Source organism: Caretta caretta, chromosome 11 (genome assembly GCF_965140235.1).
Source record: "Caretta caretta isolate rCarCar2 chromosome 11, rCarCar1.hap1, whole genome shotgun sequence".
Classification (NCBI taxonomy): Eukaryota; Metazoa; Chordata; order Testudines; family Cheloniidae; genus Caretta; species Caretta caretta.
Window position 1 is genome coordinate 52,684,975 of NC_134216.1, and position 15,800 is coordinate 52,700,774.

A 15,800-nucleotide genomic window follows, 5' to 3' on the forward strand; every position below is an offset into this window, starting at 1 on the left:
ATAAGGTTTCAGCTTTTTCAACTATTTTTGAAGACCACTTGAGTCAATTCCTAGCCCAAAAGAGAGAAGTTTATTGAGCTACCAGTTTAGATCCAGTAAGCATAAGTCATAATGATTAAATGTCTTTTAGGCACATATTTTCAATTAAATACCTATGCTGTTGTGTAGTATTTGACAAAACCATATACTCTATATAGTCAAAATTTCTTAATAGCGAAGATGACCATGACTGACATTTATATAGTCCTTTCATCTAGAGAATCCCAAAGCATTTTACAAACTACGGTACTGTGATAGGGTGCATATCTCACATTGGCACTAAGATTAAGGTTAATGAGAGCTTCAGAACTCCACTAACCTACCTGTTGGCACCTGAACAGATGTTAGAAAGGTTGGTTCGAAGGGTCACCTGGAAAGGAGTCAAGTTTCCTTAAAAAGACAGAATGCTCAGCTAGAGACAGACTCAGAAAAGATGAGGCTGAGAGTTCTTGCACTGTGGGAATGGTTTGATAGAAGTAAGAAGCAAAGTATCTGGGAAGCCTCCAGAAGCACTCACGTTCGAGCCTGGGTAAGGTGGAAGTGGTTTAAGTTTGTACTTTTGGTTTGGGACTTGTTGGAGATCTCCATGGAAGAATCCTGTAAAAGTTATGAAGTATGAAACCTCTGAGGGTATGTCTAACTGCAATTAGACACCCGTGGCTACCTCAGCCTGTCAACAGGCCTTTTCTACAGCTCCTTCCTGGGCCCACTGTGTATCTGTATTTTTCTGAGACTCTCAGGGTACATCTGCACTGCAATTAGACCAGGGCTGATCCATGCCAGCTGACTTGAGCTCAGACTGAAGCAGGGATGTTTAACTGCAGTATAGACTTCTGGGCTCAGGCTGCAGTCTGAGCTCTGGAACCCCCCCCCCCCAACCCCAGGTCCTAGAGCCTGGGCTCCGGCTTGGGCCTGGAAGTCTACACTGCAATTAAACAACGCTGCTGTCGAAGCCCTGTGAGCCTGAGTCAGCTGGCACAGGCCAGCCATGGGTGTCTAATTACAGTATAGACATACCCTGAGAGTCTGAGAAAAAGACAGGTACACAGCAGGCCCAAGAAGGAGCCATCGGAAAGGCCTGTTGACAGGCTGAGGTAGGAAAAAGTGCAGAGAAGGTAGCACAAGGTGGGTCTGAATAGACAAACTTTATCTTTTCACTATAGGGTCCCTGGGCTAATACCCAGAGAAGTGGGAGGACCTAAGTTCCCCTACCAGTCACCAGAGAAGGTGAAGTGAACTTCCCCCTCGTATAAGGGGATGAGAACTCGTGAAAGCCCTGTGGATAAGAGGATGTAAGGACCTGGGGGACAAGAAGATTTAAGGACCCTGGGACCCAGAGTCAAGGGCTGAAAATCTGATGTAAGGTTGTTGGACTTTTGTTACTCTGGAAGGGGCGGACCTAAAATGTGACCTGGCTGGACGGCCAAGTCATGAGAAAAGAGACCCGCACAGGACCAGACTGAACATCGGCAGGAGACACACCATGCCACAGCAGAAAGAGCAGCTACACCACATTCAGCCACGAGGGGAGCACACCAGCAGCGATTCCACCCTTCCACAGGTAGCAGTTCTGCAAACACTTAATACAAGTAAAGTTACTTGTGCGCATAAGTGCTTGCAACACACGGCTCTATTTTATATCATCTGTCCAAAGCGACATATGGGAGAATGAAATGCCATCATGTATAGGGTGAAGTGAGACTACACTGGTTATCAGTTCACAACAGTAGACATAAGAGTTTAGATCAGGAAATGAAGAAGAGTAACATATCCAAATGATACTAAAAGGGCAATCAGAGCTATGCAGAACTGATTACTCAAACTGGAATCTGGCCAGGATACGGGGGTTATGATATTGCTTGGTATTTTTGAAGTATGTGTGCTTTTAACAAGCAAAATGTAAATGAACATCTTCTAAAATATCTGAAATGTTTTTATAAGGGACTTTGAGTCATTTTTGCAGACTAGAAATGAAGTGGGAATTTTGAGAAGCCAGCTCAGGAGAGGGCATCATTGCACCAGCTTTCCAACCACTGTCCCAGCAGCTGACATGTCCATTGTTTCTTCCTTTTGTTTGGCTCTTCTTACCTTTCTAACCTGCCTTTCACTGGTTACCAGGTAACTCTGGCTGAATTGCTGTGAATGTATATTGAGATGTGACTGCTGTCTTAGTTTTTGTTTTTAAAGTATGGTTTCTCCCTGTCCCATTTCCAATATTTTAAAGGAGGAAGGAAAGCAACAACTATTGAAATTTTAAAGTTTCTACAGAACTCATTAACAAGCAGCCAAGAGGGGGCACCAGGGTAAAAATATTACATACAAATAGGATTCAGTTTGCCAAAAGTAATTAATGCATCAGGTAAACTACAGGCATCTATCACTCTGGCTATTGCTGTTGGTGACAATTTCACTCTAAAACCTCTCATCCCTCTACCCTGTAGACAAGCTTTCTATTCTTCAACAACATGGTAGTGGCAACGTAATTTTCCCCACAATGCATCACCACTGTGCCACCATTCTGACCTGGAGATATCACCCTCCTTGAGGAAAAAATGATCATATGCACATTCATTCCTTGGCCTCTGAGCTGCGTCTGCCAGTCAACGTACCAGTTAATGGCAGCAGCAATGGTACTTTAAGATGTCTATAATACTTAGAAATTGACTCATTTCACACAGGCCACCAAACAGCCATCAGATGTTAACGACTTTTGGTCATAATTTTCCTGGGCTGGATTTGAATGACTCTATATTTTATTACCAATTCCCCGAGCTATTCAGTCTTTCAAAATCTCTATTTCTGACCCAGGCGTGACACTGGAATCTCACTGCCTGTAACCTCAGAAGCCCCAAAGCCAGTCATGTTAACAAGAGGCTTTCACACTGGAGTTACTCTAAAACAGTGGAGACCACATACTTCAGTCTTTTTTTTTTTTTTTTTAAACATTGCAGTGAAAAATAAATGGCAGATTGCATGGGATGCCTCCTTAAACCTCTAAGCAGCCCACTAGTTAGTTGATTTTAAAGTGGGTCCAGATAATTTACCCTGGATTCAATCTACAGCCAGGAATTTCTAAATATCAGGAATGTTTTTCAAAAGTATCAAATTAATGTTTTATCTGTGAATCATCTCATCACTCTTCCTTTTGCAACAAATATTTATACTATAATTCTGTTACATCTTTGAATTTTGCAGTTAGTGACACCACAATTGGAATTCTAGTCAATTTAAAAAAAAAAAAAGGTTAAAAGTAGTTTCAGGTAGAATATGGGTCCCATAGTTCCCCCTAGGGAATGTTTGTGGTCTTACCATTTTCCAGTTGTTAAAAATGTTTCTTGTTCCTGTGGCTGTGTGAAAGACTGACAAAAGCAAAAAGGGAAACAAAGGCCCTGATCCTCTGGACACTTACTAGTGGGCACAAGGCTTCTACTGTAATTCAATTGAAATAAAGGGATTATTCACAGTAATAAACACTAAATCTTATAAAGTATTTGCAGGATTCATAGGTTCCAAGGCCAGAAGGGACCATCATAATCACCTACTCTGAACTGCTGTATAACACAGGCTATAGACCATCACCTAGTAATTACTGTATCAAGCCTGAGGAACAAGAATCACCCATTAACCAACCATAGAGGGGAAACAGTATCATCTACTACATACCAAGTGCTATTAAATGCACAAACGAATAGAAGAAACAGATGGGGAAAAAATTCTTTTTAAAGGCACAGGGCCTTTGCTTACTCATACATAGGCTCTTCTTGAAGACACAGATGATACTGCATCAGTTAACCTAAAAGATGTGAAACAAATGTAATCTCCACAACCATAAGGACCAAGAACTTAAATTTTGGCTTTAAATAGGTCAGATTCTGCAGCAAGGGGGTGAATTCTGCAGCAAATCTGGTAGTTATGGGATCGTGGAATATACAGGGCCTGGATAGTGACTATAAACCAATAAGAAAGCACTTCTAGTCTTTATAATGTGAACTGTATTTTGAACGCACAAAACATTGTAACGTCCTTTATACACTATCTTCTCTGTCAAACAATTCCACTAGATTTCATTATTTTTATAGTGCCATAACTATACGCTTAGAAAAAGCCATAGTTAAATAATCTTCGATGGTCTGTCAGCCTCCACAAAAGTTAATTTTATCATCAGCGTGAGGTTAAACATAGTTCTACAATGATATTGTAAAAGGGGTTTACAATATCCCATTGCAGTTCAGCAGATTATAAATACAACTGAGTGGGCTGATCTATTTTAGGTATCTATCTTATATGGCCCTACCACTATAGTATCTAAGCGCCTCGTAATCTTTATTGTATTTATCCTTACAACATACCTGATTGATCTATTTTACTACACAACTTTAAACAAACTTTTTCTTTTAAATACTGAGCATAATGCTTGCTATGCAGGTGGCTTCTAAAATTCCCTTTTTTTGAGATATGTTTATCTTAATTCACATTTCTTTGTGAAGAAGATTGTCAATATAATCTGTGAGAATGCAAAAACATTACCATGGTCAACATTTTGACTGTCCACAAAAACCCTAGATTGGCCAAATGTTTATTGGTTACAACCTGTGAGGCTGCTAAAATATAATTTATAGATTCCAAGGCCAGAAGGGACCATTGTGATCTGCTAGTCTGACCTCAGTGATTACAGATAATTACATCTGTGTTACCTCAGGTACATTCTTTGATAATTTTAAGACATTTATTTCCAGTCTGCCTAGGAAAGTTAATGATACTGTTATGTCTTATACTGTAAGTTCACGGGAGGGTGAGAAGAATACATGTTATACATTTGTACAAGAGCAGCATTTCTTCCCGTAGCTATAATCCTGCATTAGTATCAAAGCTTTCCTTGAGAAATGCATGAATTCAACCCAATATTAAGCAATGTTTTAATAGACCCTGGGAAAATTTTTCACAGGTCAGCAAAGTAAATCTACTTGAGACTAATAAAAAGACAGAAAATTCAAAGATTCCATATGACTAAATACATGAAGAGACATTACTTTTTTCTGAGTACTGGAGTCTGAAATGTGCCACTGAATTAATTTGGAAAACACCGAGTTTGCCACAATTTTTACATATCATTTCAGAGCAACAAAAGTACAAAGAGAACCTCCATTACCACCAAACCTTTGATTATGACGGGAGAGGAGGTGTGTGTGTGTGTGTGGTCAGGAGTAGATATGAAGTAAAATTTGTGCGGTGTAAGACTGTTTTACAATAAATATGAAGACTCAGGTTCTGATCTTACAGTTACGAGTGTGTGTAGTCCTACTGACTAAATCCTAAAGGACTAAGGATTGGATCTGAAGGGCCTGAGCCTGCTATCGCACCAACTTTACACCAGTGTAACTCCACTGACCTTAATGCAGTTGCTCCAGACTTACACAAGTTTCACTGAGACCAGAATCAATCCTTAAGACTTAATTATTAAGGTAAAAATGTATAACTAAACATTACCTCTAGCTGCTTAAGAGCAAAAGGAGAACCATCCTGCTTCAAATTTTGAATGATTTCCTCCATGCAGCTTGCTGAAAACAGACTAAAAAAAACAAGAAAAGCCTCATATGACTAAATGTGTTATCTGATTCCACCCTCCTTCCTGCCTGGAAAGTAATGAGAACTCACAGACATTAAAAACAGAACAGCTTAACTAGACCATCAGCCTGATTCTCTACACTATCTCATCTTAATTACTGCAACATCCTTTTCCCTGGCCTTGACAAATAAAATTTTGCTCTTCTCATATCCATTCAGAATGCAGCAGCAACGGTCATTTTCTTGGGGCATCATTTTGACCATGTCACCCTCTCTTTGCATCCCTCCACGGGCTCCCTCACTTTATCATAACAAATATAAGTTACTTGTCTTCATTTTCAAGGCCCTTTATGATCCATCATCTCTCATTCAGTGCTGAAAGGACAGCTCCCGCCTCTAATCACCCACTTGTAAAATATTCAAATAAGCACCTTTGTGCTTTCTTCTGTGCTCCACTTCACACTTGGGAGAAGCTACCTGTAAACATCCACAAAACTAACTACAGTAGCACCTCAGAGTTACAAACATCTTGGGAATGGAGGTGGTTCGTAACTCTGAAATGTTCATAACTCCGAACAAAATGTTATGGTGGTTTTTTTCAAAAGTTTAAAACTGAATATTGACTTAATACAGCTTTGAAACTTTACTATGCAGGAGAAAAATGCTGCTTTTAACCATCTTAATTTAAATGAAACAAGCACACAAACAGTTTCTTTATCCTGTCAAATCTTTTTTTAAACTTTCTCTTTATTTTTTTAGTAGTTTACGTTTAACACAGTATGGTTCTGTACAATACTTGAGGTGTTTTTTTTGTCTCCACTAACTGATCGTGTACTTCCGGTTCCAAATGAGATATGTGGTTGACTGGTCAGTTCGTAACTCTGAGGTTCTACTGTAATTATCTTCCTTCAAAACCCTCCTTAAACCTCTCCTTTTTTGTGAAGCCTACAAAAAACCTGACAACTGCTATCATGCTGACCAATGCTGGTTCACTGTTTCCTTGTGCTCCCCCATCAGTCTCTCCGTAACCATCTGTTGTCTCTTCTCTTATACTTAGATTGTAAGCTCTTTCGGGCAGGGACTCCCTTTTTTATTCTGTGTTTGTGTCATACCTAGTGCAGTGGGGCCGTGGTCTATGAATGGGGCTCCCAGGTGCCATGGTAGTACAAATAATAAACAACAAAATATTCTCTCCTGCTTTGTTCAAACTACTTTTAAATATACTGATGAGGTTTCCTCCATTTCCCTTTCAAGACTATTTCACATTCAAATAAACCTCAGTTGGGAATACTGATATTAATTCTAAAACTTCTACTTTTGTTTTATGTATGTATTTATAATCCTATGGTATCAATTTCATTCTGACTGCTGTTTGCACTCATAAAATATCTGTAAAGAACTATATCATCTCAGTTATTCAAGATATCCATATATTATTATTTCAGCTTCTCCTCAAATCTATCCTACAAGGCTTAGTTTTTTGTTAGTGGTGTTCCCTGATTTCCATCCATCAACCTCTTTCTGGTACCCAGCTGCACAAAACCGGTCACAGATGTAGCTTCATCTCAATACCCAAAGAATTACATACATATTCTGTCCCTTGCCCCCCAAAACCCTAAATTTCAATTTTCAAGTGTCTTTGTTTTTAGTGTGTTATAGGGCAGTTATGTACAAGAGTGACAAGCTGACAAACAAGGGACTTAATGACTATAGCAACGTTCATCAAAAGTTACTTTTATCACTGAATCAGCCAAGAACACCTGTAATATGTAGAAGACCATGGGTAAGTAATAAGTCTACAAGGTCAAGAACCCTACAAAAACAGACGTTCAGACCAGGCTCTAGCCTTTTCTATTACACAACCTGTTAAATCCAGTAAACATTAATATTAATGCAAATCTTCCACACAAAAGAGGTAAGAGGAAAGAATGATTGCGTACCTGTTAATCTTGTCCATATGTTCATCAAGTACGAACTGCTTCTCTTGATCAATTTTGCACTATTTAAAAGAAAATACATCTTTCACTTGGTTCTGTCTCAGCCTATTTGAAAACTTTAAAAGCCCATCACTGGTACTGAAATACTATATTGATTTGCACTACAGAAAAGCTTACGCAGATAGCTCAGTTAATGCTGATTGCCATGTTTAATCAAACAGTATTTTACAGTACATACAAACTTGTCATTGTGTGTTGAATACTTTTATGTTTTTATCTCATGATGCAGTTAGTTACGAGCTATCAGATAGCTCAAAGATGTTTTGTCAATATTTGTCAGTAACAGATACAGAGAGAGATGATTTAGATACACTTTCAGAGTTCTCTGGGGAACAGTAAGGAAAGGGAAGTAAAGCTGTAATATGAGAGATGTGTAGTTTTCGTAAACATTTTTGTACAATGGTTATTTCCATTTTAATATTAGAGATCCATATCTAACTGGAAGGTATGTACAGATTTTCTTTTAATATATATCCATTTATAAGCGGGGAGGAGGAGGGAAGGAGTAGCAGCTGTTAGCTGAGAGAATTATAATCAAATTATAATATATAATCAATATATATAATTATAATTATATATATAATCAATAATATATAATCAAATTATAATCACAGAGAGAATTATAATCAAATTTGGGTGATTTTTTTTAAAAGAAACTTAGTACGATGGAATTTATTGGCTGATCCCAATTAATTTTATTTTCTCTTTAAGTCTTATAAGAATAAAACTTTTCTCCTCTTTTGTGCTTGCTTCGTTGTTTTGGTTTACAGTATTAATGTTGGGACATCTTCTGAACTTGTAAGATAATCAGGTATGCTTGCATCAATAAATATACAATCTTCTATGAAGATAACACCTTACCAGCAACAATAAAATTATTTATAACCCATCCAATCTTCATAGAAGTACCAGGGCCTCTTTCTAGTCCTTTTGTTTATATTTATAAAATGTTTACACATACACAATTAGAAGACATAACAATTCTGGTTAATTGGTTCACATTAACTGCTGGTATTGACTGACTGCCAGCAGCTGGGACTGCATGATGGGGTGTGTTAGAACTGGAGCTCATGACAAATGTTTTAGACCTGCTAGCACTAGGGGGCTTAGGATACAAACTGATGTTTCACTGACACTAGCTGCAGCTCAAACAGGTTCCTTGTCACTTCTATTCCAATGACTGCCAAAGTGCAGCTTCCATTCCTTTAACTCTCAGCTTGCACTGTACTTTATAGCAACATATTCTATCTCTTGGCTTATAGTTTCCATTTTATCAAAGATATTCAGTGGCGTTAGATACATTAATTTATTCCAATTATTTTTCCACTCAGTGCTTATACAAGAACCTAATAATTCTAACTGGGAAATAGTGGATACGAATCTCATTCTAAAACCAAACAATCTCGGAGGCATACATGGGATGAAGGAACAAAATTAAGCCTCTGTTAACACCAGGGCTTTTTTCTTTTGGAATAAGTACTGTGAAGCTTACTAGAGTGGCTACATTCCTATTGTACAAACTGAGGTGCAAATTATCTAAAACCTTTTGATACATGCATGCAACGTGTTACAAGGAAATCTGACATTTTCTACCTGTTTGATATGAAGTTAAATTCACTGCCAAAGAATTATGAATTCACAGAGAGAATTATGGATTTGTGCTTTGGAAAATAAGTAATCTTTCTCTGAAAATGTAAAACTAGCAATAATTAGTTACTTTAATTTAAAGCATTGCTTTAACGTTCCAAATGCATTTCACTAGAGCCTATCTAGAGCCTGATCCTGTTAACATACACTATGCTTGGTAGTATTTGCCAAATTGGGCCTCAAAAGTTAAAGGGACATCATTAATCGCTGAAGTCTGGGCTCAAAATTTAGACTCTGCCGATGACTTTAAAGGAAATAAGGATGAAATTCATATTAAGCCAGAGTAAAATGGTTTCATGCAGGTAAAGTGGGAATGGCACAGGTGGGAAGGCAAAACCCACCCCAAACTGAGGGATATGTCATGGCATTAAAATGAATGGGAGTCCCTCACAATTCCTAGTTTGGTCTTTAGGCTGTAATAGCAGTTTCGGTGTCACGTGGTGGGATGTCAGAGCCACTGAATCCACATAATTCCAGATTGCGTGGCCACTTCCCCTGCACCCAGTGCCTCCCTCAGTGCTGGTCTCATTCTGTCAGTGGCTGTCCCCAGGCGCTGAACATCAAAACTGAAAAACAATGAATAGTAATAGCTAGCACTTACTTAGAAATTTACATGTTCAGCACCACTGTGCCAGTGGATGAGAACCACCAAATAAAACTGACTAGTCTAACTTCATTGTCCAAATCGAAAGAAATGCAAAAAGTGGTGAAAAGTAAATTAGATTTTTAAAATTCTTTCAATTTTAATCACTTATTTAATGTTAATATATAAATTATTAACATCTTGCAGTAGTGTGTAGAGGCTGGGAATCCATTCTGTAGGGTGCTACACAAACATACAGCAAATGAGTGTTATGTAAATAAGATTATTTAACTTTAAAGTTGCCCCTTTAATAAAGTTTGAGATTGTAGCTAGCCAGCAGATTACCTTCATGTGATATGAGTTCAGTACATCGGCAACATTTTCTTTAGAAGGAGATTTTAGTGCTATCAAATCTTCCTCTAGTGCAGGCAGCTACCAAAAAAAAAAAAAAGGCAAATTAAAATAATAGGGGAATAAAATGTATTTCCAGCTAGATTATTTTCACAGTTATGGATTAAAGACTCTTGACCTGATTTAAAGAGGTGATAAGCAGACAATGGGAGCAGCAGATGCTCAGCACTTCTGAAAACTGAGCAGTCTGGACTGAATGACACCTTTGGAGATCAGTACAGAGGACCTCTTCCTAAGCAGAACCTCTGTGTGGTGGGGCAGAGAGCCACCCATACCCCTACCTATCATGAAAGAGTTAAAGAACTGCTGTGGTCACAATCAGCCCCAAACTGCTGCATCTGTGCAGCTTCTCAGGCCTGGGGATGAGCCCTTAAAAGGGAAGAACTCAGGCCAGCTGGGGGTGGTGCTCTGAAACAATCAGATCTAGAGTTCTCAGACCAGAGTTCTAGGCTATGTGTTAAAGAACAGAACACTACCATCCTGAGACCACTGAGAAAAGAAGATGAGCTGGTTTTGTTGTTGAAACTCCCAGTTCTAACTCTTGACTTTTAGCTGCATAGGAGGATCGGAACTGAGATTTTCTGTGGAGCCTGAAAGTCTGCTTCCCCTCCTCTTCATGAAGAAGAGGGTCTCCTACCTGGAGAGTCTAAAAGCTATTTTCTTCTCTGTATGGACTATTTTACAACCCCCTGGAAGGAGGTGCACTTGCTATGATGTACCATTGGAGGACTATATTTCAGACCACACGACTGCTGTTGCTCACAGAACAACATATAAGGTAAGGGAGGTGTCCACCTCCACCTCATGGGGTGACCTTGAGGCATAATCTTTTATACACTGAGACCTGTGGATGAAGCAGGCAAACAATAACTCACAGAGCTTGAGAGGGTACTGGGAGTCCTGGTGCTGTGCTACACTTCAAAGATAGTGTAGCGTTTCATAGCCTAGGCACCTAGTTAACTCTGATAGCGCAAATGAGAAGGTGGAGTCAAGGCCTTGCACCCTCCTGATACGCTTCAGAAAAGATACTGTCAGTAGCTGAACTAGCCTTATGGGGTCCTTCTTCCTGAGTGCAAAGAGTGTCACTGTGCAGAGGTGGAGAGGAAGAGAGTATAGGGAAAGCTGGTTATTTTCTCTTGCCCACTTAACCCATCCATGCAAGGGATAGGCACAATCTCATGCTATGACTTTACCAAATGAGTTGATGATTTAGATTTCTCCCCAGCCAATTTTTAAGGCCCCCATCCTGTAAACACTCAGGAATCTAACTTGCACATTAGTAATTTCCATTGGCTTCACTGAAATTGTTAATGTGTGAGAAGATAATCAGCATGTAAAGTGTCTGTGGGATCTAGACATACATATGTTACTGGGAAAGAGAGCTAAAGATGCAGTTTTGACTGTGACTTGATTTCTTCCCTGTGTTTTGACCACCTAGCAGCTCATCTCCAAGTGGAATCTGGAGTCAGTGGCTGCCTTAACTGCTATCACCTAGACTCATACTTGGCTCTCATGAGGACTCAGGTGTGGGCTTGGACTAGTTTTTGATCGGCTGCCCATTTGCAAGCATTAGTAGATTCTTTCAATAGATGATTCTAGTAAACTGAAGTTTTCACAACTGGCTACCACAATCCAGTGCTGAACATAACTCAGTTACTTTCAGTAGCAAAATATCAATTTAATGTTTTGTAAATAAGAACAGGTGCCTAATACATGCTGAGCACCCAATTACCACTGGCTTCATTGGGAGCTGGCAATGCTCAGTGCCTCCTGTGAGCCAGGCTGCTTGAGTTGAGTATGTTTCTGGACCATGAGATCTGCCTGAGTCAGAGAGGAGTACAGTTACCGCAGGCAAGACTCCATCTCACTGGAGGCAGGAGGGTAAAATGGTGGTTCATGGTCCTGGACACCCTGAGAAAGTGTAATACTCATATTGCATCAAATGGGGTTGATGCTCGAGAGGCTAAATTTAATTACATAATTAAAAATCAGTTTAATCTGTGATATCTGCACAAAGAAGAAATTCAACTTCAAGTAAATCTAACACTTTGACCTATTATCAAAGGTAGTGATTGACAGATTTACCTTTTCTGATTCTACAAAATGTGTAGCAATTCCTGCTTTTTGCAAATCTCTTCCTTTCAGTCTAAATCCTGTAAGAGCAAGGTAATAGCCAATCTTTCCTGAAAGTCTTGGCAAGAAGTAGCCTCCACCTACATCAGGAAAAAGGCCTGTAATTGAAGAAAACAAGAAATGTGAAGGAAAGGTCGAAAAGAATTTACTATCATAACAGCCATTTAACACACAACTCACTGCACACTTTCAGCCTTCCTCCCACTCTCACCTCCATGTTTCTACATAGCCCGTTAGCCTGTACCAGCCCTCTTTGACTTGGTCTGCCAGACCTCTACCCTCTTATCCAAGCCTCTCCCTAAAGTGCACTTCTTCCACAATGCCCTCAAATTCTAGTCCTCCCTCTGGCAAGTATTCACAACAGATAAGCCAGATATCAGTGCTCATTCCCAAGCTTTTCATGAGAAGAACTTTCTCTTTATATATATCTGTAAAACACTTAGCATCATGTTGCCGAATTAGCACAAAGAAAAAGATAGTAATTTGTTGCAAATCAAAAGTGGAAGCTAATCTTTCTCTCCAACTTCATAGTTCATTGAATCTATTAAAATATATAATAAACTCCCATATAGCAAATAATATTCTTTTTAAGGAAAAGTCATGAATGTTTTGTGACCTCTCTAAAATTTTAGGACCCATCAGCTTTGAGACCCCAAAGACTAGTCCTGGGCACCTTTAGAGAAGACCACAACTAACCTGCATTTGGAGGTGGGAGGGGAGGGGGGAATCTCAGCCTTCATGATTAGTACATTTTGAAAGTTTTGTAAGTTCAAAGGCAATGGGTAGAAACTTATTTATTTTAAAAGTAAACAATGAAAGTCCAAGAATCACATTAATATTAAAGAGTTCCAAAAGGACAGATCCTTGGGCTTGTCAAAGGCAAATATATAAGTTTTGTGGTCCCCAAAAGCAACCCTTAATTTTTTTTACATTTCCCATTACATATTTACACTAATATAATGGTCAAATATTTGATTTTTCTATCCTGTAATGTGTGTGTTTACTTCAAAAATTATATTCACAAAGAAAATTATACTTTTGATTTTTAATTTTTTTTACTTTTACTTTTTTACAAAATCAATTTCCAATGGCAATTGAGACAAAATTGCAGCTGGAAATATTCACAATCATTTTTCTGCTCATTAGCCAACATCACCAACACAAACCCAATGGCACTGCAAAGTTTCCTACCAATAACCCACTGTTAAAGTCCACAAGCTACTGCATTCTTCTTTAGGCAAGGAGAGCAATAATGGAGAGGATTTGCTCCCATTTTGGAACATAATTTTACAGCTGCCATGGGGAGGGGGGAATAAGGACTCTGATAAGATCATCCTTTTCATAATGACTTCACAGTGTAATAGGGTATATTAATAAGAACTCCATGTTACAGACGATAGGCAGAAGCTCTTAAAATCTCTAAAAAATGATTCCCCTTGATTGGCTCAAGTCATGGAATTTTCATTTAATGTGAATGGGGTGCCCACTAGCCTGGTTTTGGATAACCTCCTATTAGAGGATGGTTGGAATACCCTTCCTTTCAAAGATGTGCAGATTGGCTATTAAAATCTGCTTAGACACACTACTTGGCATGTTGTGGACTGGGGGTGTGTGCACACCTACCCACACCCACATCAATTGTGACTTCTTAGTCAACTTATGCATGCTGCTCTCCAGCCCACAGAATGCATAGGCAGAAGAGCATTTACTATAACATACCTTCTTCTGCTGTATTGGAGCACCATAGTGTGAATTAAATATCGCATGAAGAAGCCTTAACTTTGGATTTTTGGGCCTTTGAGGGACTACCAAACTCTTAGCAGTAACACTTTCTGGATTTGTATACTGTACCTCTTCTATCAAGCACAACTGAATTCTAATAACTATAAGAACTTTTTGTACAATGATGAATGGGGGGGAAAAAGGTAAGACTAGATTTTATTTTCTATCTATGGCTCAGTAAATAACCTCTTATAATTGCAAGTGATATACACAATCAAACTCTTTTTAAAACTCTATTGCAAAATGGGTTGTAAGTATTATCCAATAAAACAATTACTAACACCGTAGAAATTCTGCAATTTCCCCAGTTATCAAGACACTAAAATTCAGTAAATGTGAACAGTATTATTTGCAGGTGAAAAAGAAATTCAGATGACCAAATATTTTATTTGTATGAATAGTCTCCCAGTTTCCCTGCAAACTATAAACATATACAATACTGATCAAATGTTGCTATTTTAGGGTGTCAACTGTCACAATAACACTGCATAACATTGTAGGGAGTGGGGGGGTGTCTCTGCCCTGTAATGGCATTGACATTTACAATATTCTGACTCTGTAAACTTTGTTTATAAAGTTTACTGCGTCGCATAAGAATGACTAGTACACAAAATAAATAAAACCAATTTTAATATATGGACATGTCTCTTCCCATTCAATCTATACCCACAATTAAACAACTACTTCCACACAGTACCCTGCTATAGGTCTAGTTTTCCACATTGTTCCATAAAAAAGATGGTATGGCTAGAAAGCACAGAGTGTAAGGATTATGGTCCCAAATATTTTATATTATCTATAAAATAAACAGGTAGGGTCACTCGTTGGGGATGTCTGGTTAGATTCCCAGCTGCTTTTAGATCACATATGAACACTGACCAAGACTGCTTTTTTTTTTTTTCTTCCATCGGTATCCGGCCAGAAGAATGCATCCTCTCCTCTCAAATGTGGACCTTGCCACCAGCATTCATACTATTGTCACCTCTAGAATGGACTATGGTACCTTAAATCCACATTGAAGCAAGCGTAGTATGGAGTAGCTTATTTAAGTGGAGTATCCCACTACGAACACACAATGCTGGTGCTTGGTGAGATGCACTGGCTGCTTATTGTCTTCTGTATAGAATTTAAGGTATTGGTTTTGACACATAAATACCTAAAAGATCCTATTTCACTCATATAACCTTTTTATTCATCTTTAGTTGAGTAACCTCAGGTTGGAGAGACCTTTGAATTCCCAACTTGGAATGTTCTGACCTCAAATCTCCCTTGATACCCTCTTCCCTGCTTATGCCTGTGTGTGAAGATCTCTCACCAACTGGCATCTTATAAATGCCTATGTAGACCAACTCCCACATTACCAAAAACAGATTTAAACCAGATCTGAAAATGGGGTATTTAACACTCCCAGAACCTACATGGCACAGGCCATTTTAAATAAGAGTTCAGTTTCATCTACCTCCCTTCTACTGCCAACATCTACAGCCTAGCCAACCCTGAGATAAGTTCCTCAGCTGCTTTCTCCTTAATGTCACTCATCTCACTATCCTCATACTGGCTCAGCTCTCTCTCTCCCTTCCTCCCTCCAGCCCCTCTTGAGTGCTTCTTCCATCCCATCCTTGGCTCCAGAAATCTCCCTTCAT

General features: G+C 38.8%; 1 protein-coding gene across 1 annotated transcript in view; it reads right to left on the reverse strand.

The window, feature by feature from the left end:
• Positions 1-15,800, reverse strand: part of HIBCH (3-hydroxyisobutyryl-CoA hydrolase) — an 86,228-nt gene that overhangs the window by 18,977 nt on the left and 51,451 nt on the right. Inside the window, exons 8-11 of the mRNA XM_075118024.1 lie at positions 12,328-12,473; positions 10,177-10,263; positions 7,545-7,603; positions 5,527-5,608 (exon numbers count right to left, since the gene is read on the reverse strand). Of these exons, the coding sequence (XP_074974125.1) occupies positions 5,527-5,608; positions 7,545-7,603; positions 10,177-10,263; positions 12,328-12,473 (374 nt within the window). The remainder of the gene's footprint in view (positions 1-5,526; positions 5,609-7,544; positions 7,604-10,176; positions 10,264-12,327; positions 12,474-15,800) is intronic.